At 45.1% G+C, this 11027-nt stretch overlaps 1 protein-coding gene across 3 annotated transcripts; it reads left to right on the forward strand.

The window, feature by feature from the left end:
* Positions 1-1142: 1142 nt before the first annotated feature.
* On the forward strand, positions 1143-10588 carry LOC106749593 (death-associated protein kinase 1-like). 3 transcript variants are annotated; one of them, XM_014629237.1, is made up of 20 exons: positions 1143-1363; positions 1945-2023; positions 2108-2220; positions 2311-2471; positions 2535-2655; positions 2719-3019; positions 3133-3181; positions 3697-3813; positions 3931-4203; positions 4303-4485; positions 4579-4693; positions 4884-5075; positions 5246-5487; positions 6458-6547; positions 6828-6992; positions 7374-7592; positions 7669-7848; positions 7925-8218; positions 8324-8646; positions 9112-10588. In XM_014629237.1, the coding sequence occupies exons 2-20, from the start codon at positions 1965-1967 to the stop codon at positions 9272-9274; spliced, it is 3360 nt and encodes a 1119-aa protein (XP_014484723.1). In that variant the 5' UTR covers positions 1143-1363; positions 1945-1964; the 3' UTR covers positions 9275-10588. The 3 variants fall into 3 exon arrangements, with proteins under 3 accessions (XP_014484723.1, XP_014484722.1, XP_014484724.1); XM_014629236.1 differs by having other exon boundaries at positions 1145-1350; XM_014629238.1 differs by lacking the exon at positions 6458-6547 and having other exon boundaries at positions 1146-1350.
* The last annotated feature ends 439 nt before the right edge of the window (positions 10589-11027 follow it).

The raw sequence follows: 11027 nt of genomic DNA on the forward strand, positions 1-11027 counted from the left end.
CCTCATTGGCTAACAGAACGATGATCGCGACGTAGCGAGCGTGGGGTTGCGATCGTTATGTGAAACGCATCCTAAATAGTATAAAATTCGTGAATCTGATTGGTGTATGCTTTTAATCTTGGTTGAATCTAAGAGCATACGCCAATCAAATTTACGAATTTGACAACGGTGGCAAAGCTACTTTCTCTGCTGAACGTAGTCAATGGCTCTTGCACACAGGACGCGGTAACGCTTGCCGCGCGGCAAGGAGCGACGCGGTAGCCAATCAACGTGCCGTTTTTCCACGAGAACTGAAAGGTTATTGGCTGTTTCCGCGTCCTGTGGGCAGAAGTCATAATACTTTTAAGCATCTACATACTACTTTTAAGCAACATAAATACCAGATCTCCGGCCGATTTCTAACATCGCGGACACAAGGCCTTATGCCCATATCATACTACGGATTAGGATTGAGATTGGATTGAAATTTAACCAATCGGGACAAGCTCAACTAAACTTGAGTTTAGTGAACTTCCTTCTGATTCGTCAAATTTCAGTCCAATCTCAATTTTAATCTGTATTTGATACGAGCATTAGGCCGATGAAAGTGAATTCAGAATATGATATTTATTATACACTAATCCGTTCGTATTAGTCGGTATGACGTCATAAAATCTGTTCATCTTCGTCGCAAGAAACGAGCAAACTTTATATTTATATATATATTTAAAAACTAGAGGCTTCGAAAACCGTAAATTGCTTCTTGAGCCATCTCGTTATTTGTTCAAAAGCTACAGCTTGTTGGATTTCGCTCACTTTTGCGAAAGATATGCGCTCCTTTAATTTTATGTGTATATATTTATTTGTAATTTATTACACTTGTGTATTTTCGTTTATATTTGAATTTATAACTTCTTTAATAATCAATTACAAATTGAATTATTGTCACAAAGACTAAATCGAAATCTCATGAATATTGTCAGTTCATGAGTTTGTCCGAGAATACATGAGAAGAGTGCAGGGAAGTTACGATGAACTTTCGCATCGCGTGTCGCTGATACTTCGGAAAAAGAATAACGACCGTTGACATCATTTTCGCTAAAAGAAACGCCTTGATGCGTATCTCTCGCGTAGCGTAGGAAGTTCCGCTGGAACGAACGAACCTGTAGTGCGTAATGTAAGATGGCGTTCCGCGCGATACAGGCATATCGATTGTGTGTGTGGGGCGGCCGGCATGGGTGAAGGCCGTCGGATGCCACATAATTTTCGTAACGGCTCTTCGCAAGACTCAAAACTGTTCGGATAGATCGAACGATGAGCACGACCGGGAGATGATGCCGGGCACGTCTCGCCAGCTGGAAACACTGAACGGTAGTAGAAATCGGTTTGTCTTCCGTACCTTCTGCGCATCTCGTAAACGTCGCGTCGAATTTTGTCAAATGGGCGATTCAACAACCCTTCACTTTGAGGGCATGGTACCCAGGGCTTATGGAGCTTAATTGTCGCGAATCGTACGAATTGCTCGCTGGGTCGGCCGCCTGACGATTGTGTCTCCTCTCTTATTCGCACTTGTATTCTTCTTGTTGTTATCAATTAATTTTGACAGGATGTCCTTTTTTATGCCATTTTATTTGCTCCAATTTTTAGGGGATCACCTAGAAAAGATTTTTATTTATTTTATTAAATCACCCGACGTGTACATATTCCTGGTGAAATTTTATTGTCGCTTAAGAAGAAATATAGGACACGTTACGGTGGATTGGCATTAACACATGTATTATATGTATCTTGATATTTATTTTTAGAAGTATGGTTTATATAGATAATATAGGATATTTAGAATTCAAGGTAATGCTGTGCTGTAATCTTGTCTGATTAAACTTCCGTTAATTTGCATATTGTAGTACATATCGGTTAATTGAGTTTTGATCTAAAAGATACAATGGTTTTACGTTTGTTGCTTAGATTCTGAGTGGGATATTTTAATGGAGGTCCACCATGAGCCGATTGAGAAAAACTATCAGCTGCTTGAAGAGATTGGCAAGTGAGTATTCTTATCTACGAAACCGCTTCTTTATAATATTTCTCTTGTATCTCACGAAAATGTTTATAAATCTGCTTCGACCAGGGGTCAATTTGCTATTGTACGAAAATGCAAGGAAGTGAAAACCGGGTCGCTGTATGCCGCGAAAATTATGAGGAAAAGGCGGGTTGCCAGAGGTGTAGCTGCCGCAGACATCGGTAGTATCTTTATTCTCACACTGTCATGTCTATCGAAGGTAGTTTCATTTCCGAGAAACTGGATCTGACGGAACGACTTGATCCTTTCAGCAAGGGAGGCCGGTCTCTTAGCACGGCTGAGGCATCCCAACATCGTCTCCTTGTACAAGGTGATAGACACAGGAACAACAGTGGTGCTGCTCCTGGAATTGATTTCCGGAGGTGAACTGTTTCATTGGACGCCGTCCGGTGAAGCGGAGGCCGCGCATGTGGTATGTGAATGCATTCATGCGCCGATTAACCGTGTAATCTCTATCCGACATCTTTTCCCCAAGGTGCGTCAAGTTTTAATGGCACTTAGTCACTTACACTCCCACCAAGTTGCTCATCTGGATATTAAGCCTGAAAATATCTTACTGTCCTCGCCACCGCCGATGCCCAACATCAAGCTGATAGGTAATGCCGAAACCTCCGCGTAGTCGGGGTCGTCAGTACAACACACGCTGCTTGCTTTCGCAGACTTGGGTCTATCGCATCGCCTGGTGCCCGGCTCCGAGCACAGAGCGTTATTCGGCACACCGGAGTTCGTGGCGCCGGAGATCGTGAACTATGAACCGCTGAGTCTGGGCACCGACCTCTGGGCGGTCGGTGTGTTGACGTATATTCTCCTGAGCGGCGCCTCGCCGTTTCTGGGCGAGGACAAGCAAGAGACTTACGCGAACGTCGCTGCATGCCAATACCAATTCGACAATGAATACTTCAGCAATGTGTCCGAGATTGCCAAAGACTTCATACGGTCCTTGTTGATCAAGGATCCGAAGTAAGTTCGCGGAAGCGACCACGAATTCATTTATTCACTCGAGTGTCTCCGTTATCGTTTTCGTGAGAGAACCGACGAGAGAAAGAGAGAAAGAATCATTCCTTTCATTTTAGGGAGAGAGGAAATGCTGAATCGTGCCTTAAACATCCTTGGATTCTCACGGTGTGTTCCTGAAAGCAACGAATCGCGTTAATCGATACAGGCATACACGCACACACACACGCATACACACATACACACACACACACACACACACACACACGTACACACAAACACGTTTATTGTGCGGTTTATTGTACATTTATTCGTTTCGAATACCCTGTACTGACTCTGTGCGTTTTCTTTAAACAATTCCCGCCCCGTTCTGACGTTATTACCTGTTGTACAGTTATGTGTCGTATATATACGTCGTTATATATACGAGTTATTTTTTATATATAATATACATATTATTAAGTCAACAGTATATATATTTTTCTTTATTGTACTCGCGCACCTTGGTTATACAGCGATATACTGGAGCTTGTCAGCGATTTATTTTCTCTCGATTTTATCAGCGCACGTGAGCGTCGCGAAACGACGACGAACGTCGCGCTTCGTAATGCCGAGGGAATTCACTAGTGACTCGTCGGCGTGTCCGCTACGATCTCAATGTTTTGTTCTGTTTTTGTGCACAGGAATCTGAAGCTCCTCAGGGTCTCGGTGGAGCGATGATCAGTGCTGTGAAGCGAGGCTGTGTTGAGGCTGTCTCTCAGTTATTGTTGCAGGGTGCTCCGTTAAACGTGAAAGATTCTGTGAGGCATCTTCCATTCATTTTGCCGATGTGTATCACGTGTATCGAGAATGTACATACATATATATGTGTGTATATATGTATTTCGCGTATAAAACGATAACGCGTTGCTCTTCAGAAAGAAGACACTCTTTTGCATATCGCCTGCGAGGCCGGCGACGAAGGAATGACGACTCTACTAATAGAGAGCGGAATCGATCTGGACACGCCGAATAAACAAGGTCTCACGGCGCTACACGTGGCCGCTCGACACGGGCATATTAATCTGGTTAGACACTTGTGCCTTGCTGGTTGCGACGTCGATAAAACGAATCGCGGGATCAGGGCGGACGTCACCGCGATCAAGTATGGATATCCTGATATCGCCAACTTATTAGATAAGTTGCGAAACGTAAGTCTTCTCTTTCTCCCTCCGCTTCACACGTTTCAATCGCTCGCTACGTTAAGAAACCGCCTGCGAAGGTCGACTCACGTTTTCATTCACTTTCAGCCGAATCAGCGCGAAAATTACATTCGTCAGCTGCAGCCGACGCACAGACCGATAGATCGGCTGCACATACGACTGCTCGGGCACTGCGCCTCTGGGAAATCGTCGTTAATCAGTTCCCTAAAGTCCGGGATATTCAGCTTCGGCTTCTTCCGAAGGTCGAGGAGTCAGAATTGTAGCGCGAAGGTGCGTTATGCGATGCGTGAAACACCAGGGGTTCGCAAGTAACGAAAGAGCGATCGACCTTCTCCCTATTTTTTCCCTTCTTTTTCTTTCCAGAGAGAACCTAGTATCGAGTTGGACGTGACGAGTAAGCACGGTTCTCTCAGTTTCGAGTACAGCGACAGTGAGTATGAAGGTACACAGGGGGTAGAGTGGAGTCGTGGTAACGTAGGTGAGCGAATTGCGCTTTAATTCACTTGGTTTAATATGAATGGAATTCGCGCGGTAACGTAGTATATATTTATATCACGTTACTTTGCGCGGGACACACACACACCTGTTCATATTTAATCTAATATTGAGATATTTATGTTACGAACACACTGATTGACGGGTTTATACGGACACGTCTGGTTGAACAGGTGGCGAGTGCGTATTCTGGGAGTTGTGCGGACGCGAGGAATTCCTGGCGTCTTACCACTACGTGCTCACGTTCCAACAGCCGGCGGTGCATCTTATCACAGTTAGTTTGAGAGAGCCGCTCACCGTTCAACTTCAGCAAATCAAATTCTGGCTGCAGTTTATCCTGGACCGCATCAATCCGAGTAACGTCGGTGAGGCTCCGAGCAAAACTGCGTCTTATATTTCTTTCTGTATTCGTATGTGTGTGCGCGCGTGTACGTGTGTGTTTCGTAATTTACCTTGTACGTAATCGATGATTTATTTATCAGAGACACTGGTCGAAAGCGAATCTAATTTGTTGGGAATGCTTCTCTCATTGAAGGATTTGGCGGCAAATGCAGCGACGTAAAAGTAATTTTAGTCGGCACTTACGCGCCGGAACCTTTAGCCCCGAATTCGAACGGCGGCAACTTACTCGCACCGCTCTTGCCATTTCTGAAAGACTTTACGTCGATTCTCGGGGAGGAGCCTCAAATGGTAGCACTGGACGCGACTAATCCCTCTAGTCCCGGCCTCAAACTCCTCAGATCTTACTTAAATAACGCGAGGATGGAATTTCTCGAGGTGAAGCGATTATATTCTCTATACAAATATGATTATTTATTATACCGTACATCTATAATATTAGAAGAGACGCGTCGTTTTCTCGTCGCGCTCGATCTTTAGTCGAGCGGCAGCTGGAAATTTGATCCGCTCGATTTCGGATTTCTGATCGAATCTCTTTCCCCTCTCCTCTCTCTCTCTCTCTCTCTCATCCGACGAGAGAATCTCTGCGATCTCTTCTAGTCTTAAGATTATTCTCACCATCGGATATTACATTTATCTTTAATCCACTCCAAATCAGTAAATGCATGATATCAGTATGCTTGAAATATGTGCGAGCAGAACCGTTCAATTGACGCAACCCCGTTGAAATGGGCGGCTAATTAACCGGTGACTCTTACTCGTGTGTAAATAATCACGTGTCCGCGAGGATTATACTAATCTGTACAGCATGCGGTAAATTCATGTGCGCATCCGCCGGTGAAACGGTTCTGGTCAATGATGGACTACCTCATTACGCTGTTATCTGTACTAATTCATTCATCGATCTCCCGGATCCCGCAGCGCGAGACACGCTGCCGAATCCGGGGGCGTTGACTCCCACCGCCGGAGGCAATGCGACGATCTCTCTACTCACTTATACGATTTTTCCTCTAGTCATCCATGATGCATGGTTGATTTGATATATGTACAAAGAACTTACGAAAGCATCGGGAGTACCTTTTGTATGTCTCATGACTCTCTTGCGACATTCGATCATTTGCAATGTTTGATTGAGCACACCTTTTCAACGAACGTGTCCGATATCATGTCATATGTATATATATGTATGTATATGTATATATATATACGTGTCATATGTATATACATCATATATATATATGTATAATCACACCGAATCGAATTATTAAGAACATATGTTTTAGTTGCTGATTATTTGGCCATTAATGTTTATTAACATCAGCCTTAATGCATGCAATGCATGATGTAGGATGGACCGGAAGTTGCAGAAAGTATTCTCCGACGTGACGCGCCGCGTGCTGCGGCTACGTACGTGCCCCTGGCGAATCTTGATAAACAGGTCGAAATACTTCTCTCAATTTCTTTAATAAGAGTGATGTGTATAACGAAACTGTACTTTGGTTCAATAGTTGCACTAACGCTTTCTCCCATATATACATACATGCACTCTATATATATATATATATTATATATATATTGTCAACTTAAAGAAAGTATAAAAAAAGGAAAGAATCTATCTCTCTTTCTTACTATCTCTCTCTTGTATATATTTTCTGCATCAATGTGATAACCGGAGAACGCACTATTCTGTTACTATGGATGTTAATCGCGCGTTATAGAGCGCCCTAGTGTGGACCGGTCTCGCCGAGGCGTGGAGGACGTACGTGCAATCCCTGGAAGTGCCACCGTTGATGCTCACGCAGGAGGAGTTTCTCAACGAAGTCCGGAGGATCAACCCGTTGGTCTGCCTGGAACATTGCAGGCATCTCGGACTGCAGTTACAGGTTCGCGATTCGTAACCCCGATATAATGCACCCAGTAAACAAGAAGCATCAAATCAATCTCTCGATACATTGACTTTAAGTGAATTTTAGAAACGTTTTGATTTAATATTTTAGAAATGTTTTCAAACTGTTATTTCATAATATAATATTCGAGAACGTTACAATCATAACGTAGAAATATGATTTTCAACGTTCGGGTCAAATATTAAGCTAACAATGGACATATACAACATTTATATATTTGGTAACGTTACGTGTTATAAAATATTATTATAGTGAAAATTATGTTAATGATTTCTTGCTTGCTGGGCACGATACAAGCAGCGGTAACCTCTCTTTCCTCCGAGATAAATTCGTTAAACTGTTAAACTCGAATTACAGAATCTAGGAGAATGCATTTTACTGCCGGGTAACCTGATAGTGCTCAGCCCCGAGTGGTTCTGGCAGGACGTGCTGAATTGGCAGCTGAGTCCCGATCAGAGAGGACGTCTGGGCGGCCGCACCACCGGCGTCTACACCCTGGAGGATTTCCAGGCGCGATGCCCTTGCCCCGCCGCCCAAGCGCTTCAAGCCTTGCAAGCGGTCAATCTGTGCGTTCCGGTACGTTCTGAGGGCGCGTACAATCCGAATGCGGCCGATCGATCATTGTTACCCGAGAGCGTTTTTGTCGTTTCAGTGCGAGGTGGACGAAGATGAAGTGGAGTACGAGATACCGTGCTTGAACCTGGTGGAGCGTCTGCCCGGCCTGTGGGAGCCGTGGAAAGCGTGCTCCAACGCGTTACCTCACGCTGGCTTGCGCCTTTGCCCGGAGGAAGCGCCTTTGTACCACTTGACCGCGATATTCACGCATTTACAGGTAATCGATGTTCCCGATAATAAATAAGCTGTGACGTGGGGGAGAAGTTAAAATACCTCTCGAATCGCGCGCGTAGGCGCAACTGAGGAAGATCACTCAGACGTGGGACCCGTCCAATTCGGACCTGTACCAATGGTGGCGCGGATCGAAGCTCTGCGTCGGCCCGTGCGAGAGCATCATCACCTTCGAGGAAGAGGAGCACAGCTGCGTGGAGATCCAGGTACGCGGGCCGCGCAGCTCCAGCACCCAGTGCTTCGCCCTTCTCAGCGTGATCCTGGACGCGATAGACACCACCATCGAATTGGTGGCGCCCGGCATGCTGCTCGAGAAGCATTGGCTGAGTCCCAGCCAGTTACGCGAGTACGACGAGGTGAGGGCTGTGATAAACGTTCTACGCGTGTATTTCAGCATCGTGGGAAATCGATAGGCGACCGGACATCTCATTACACGTCTATTTTATCGCGCGCACTTCCAGGTGATTCACTCTTGGGCGCCCGCCACAGTTATATCGGCTTTGATCGACAAAGGCCTCGAGGAGGCGACCCTTAAGAACCCTTTGAACGACCGTCAGGAGACCGTGTGGGAGATAGTGGGCTGCGGGCTACCGTTGATGGAGAATTACGTGCCAGGCCCGAAGCAGCCGGTCAAGTACATAAAGCCCGCTGTGCAGAGACGACTCGCGCAGATGTTGGACCCGCCCGACCATCATGGCAGAGACTGGTGTCTGCTCGCCGTGAGACTCGGCTTGGGCGATCGCGTCGCCCAATTGGACAGCACAGTGGACAGCCCGACGTTGAGGTGAGAGCCAATCATGTATTTGATCGTGACATTTTCGCCTCTTTCGCGATGCGGAGAAACACTTAAATTGGCTCCCGGGTTAGCGCCGCGTCCTTCGTTGATTTGTTTCCGACGTTTCCTGAATATTTCAATTCACTTCTTCCGGGCGAAGAACTACCTGAAACCTGAAACGTTTCTTTATTTTTCATGATTCCTTAATTTCAATAATTTATTGTTCTTTTAATCTATTTGACTTAATTTCTTTATCTGAACGGAGAGATATTCCTTTGACATGTCGGATAATAACGAAGAAAAAAAAGATACAGATAGAGAAAGAGGGAGAAAATGTTTCCGAAAAGGTATTGATTGTGATGACAATCTCTCGAATTTTAAGCGACGCTTGTGATAATCCTCTAGGTTTTTATAACAATATCATACTTGAGCGTGAGCCGCGATTAATCCTCTTCCGCTGTTCTATTCCCGCAGATTGCTGAACTGCGCGGGTGCGGAGTGCACCGTCGGCTCGCTGGTGCAACAGCTACGGGCGCTCGATCGCGAGGACGCCGTGCACCTGTTGCTCACATACACACCGACTTACGTGCTGTTAATGTCCGTCGACTCCGAGACAGGGTCTAATCTCTCCAGATGACGATGCTGCTCCTATCAGTGGCGCATCAGCACCTTTTAGGTTTCCTCTCCGGTGTCGTGCACGGCGTATACGCGTGCGCGCGTCTTTGATGAATTCGTAGCATCGTCTCTATTTCCGCCCAGTAAAAGATCGTACGTTAATTTTAAGTATATGTATATCGTGGTACGTAACTTAACTTTTCGCGATCAATCGCGCTGCACTTAGGACCCGAGCGACATGGAAGGAGCCAGCGACTTCTTTTTCAAGCGGTTTCGTGTCTTTCCTTTGTTCTCTTGATTCGTCTCTTATATCGTACTTATTAGCCCACGAGGCATTTGTTGAGGTATACACCCATATATATCGCGTTCGTCGGTTGATCACCGTAAAGGAAAAAAATTGGTATCTCTCGTTGATGCTTCTCGACCTGCGTTGGTTATTATTATTATTATTATTATTATCATTATATATTACGAGTTTTCGCGTTTACTGTACGTTTTCCCCGTTTTACTTCTTAATCGTTCCGTTGACAGTCGATGCCGCGGGCGCCACTCGCGCGTATTGCACTGTATTGTTTGTTACTCGTGCGCGGTTTGCGTTCCCCCTCGTTATTACGAAGCTGTTGTGCCAGGGAAAGTGATGCATTTACACATTACGATGCGATACGATCGTATTTGATATCGATATATTGTTTCGAGCGCTTTTCTTGATATGCATATATACATGTACTACATCTTTGCCAAAACTCTATGTCAATATGCACCGCTTTTTTCAATACCGACGGTACTCTCACGGGGCATGTGTGCGCGCACGGGGAGCGGAGCAACCATCCGCACGGTCTGTTACTTTCGGATATATCGTCTGCGTGTACGCACGATGGCCGGCAAATACGCGCATTTCTACCGAATTGTACTCGACGTCTTTACTGTGTGCCATGTTCACAAGAGATTACGACGGTATTATATACGATACTCGAGGACACTCCTTACCGTCGAGTGAAGATTCGATCTCCTTCTGAGACACCCGAAACAGTTAGACGACGTTACGTTCGTATCGTCGGCACTTACGAAAGTCTGCTTACGGATCCGTATTCGTGAAACGATCGAGAAACGATCTTACACCGTACGCGTGTATAACGATTAAGTGTTTAAGAGTAATAGTGAAATCATCCGCATCGAAGAACATCCGTAGCATCAGTCATTCGCGTAGCCTTTGTCCCTCTATCTCGTCACGCACAGCATCCCATAGTAGCTTACACCGACAAGTTATGTGTTACAATCTGACAGACTGTTGTAAAGAAATAAACCGGCAAAACGATTAAATATATCTTTCGCTAGATTTATGCCGTCTTATTCATTCTCGTGCTCCAAGTTACGGCGAATTCCTAAGAAATTTCTTTCAGGAGACGACTATCTTAACGGTACATCGCTCCGTCCAACTTCCTTTACTTATCTTCGTCGTTTTATCTTCATCTTCGGTGACTTTCATCAAAGTCCGATTAAGCTAATTTCCGAATAAGAACTGTGCCGACGCTAATTTCCAATTAACTGTAACTTGTTCAACAATAATGGGAAAGTTTGTGATTTCTATCTGTGTTAGCGAGATAGAGCAGGTAACACTTGACAGTAATTTTAAATCGTCGCTTAATCTCGCGAGTTGCGAAGATCCAGACTGCGAACTCGCAAGTTTCCGGAGATCCAACGGAGTTTTTCGCTGGTAAATTCTAATTTTGTATACTTATTTTGTTCTATGAAGCCTCTCACAATTTGATGGTAAC

The sequence above is a fragment of the Dinoponera quadriceps genome, unplaced genomic scaffold (assembly GCF_001313825.1).
Source record: "Dinoponera quadriceps isolate SergipeBrazil2010 unplaced genomic scaffold, ASM131382v1 scaffold4009, whole genome shotgun sequence".
NCBI classification, from domain to species: Eukaryota; Metazoa; Arthropoda; class Insecta; order Hymenoptera; family Formicidae; genus Dinoponera; species Dinoponera quadriceps.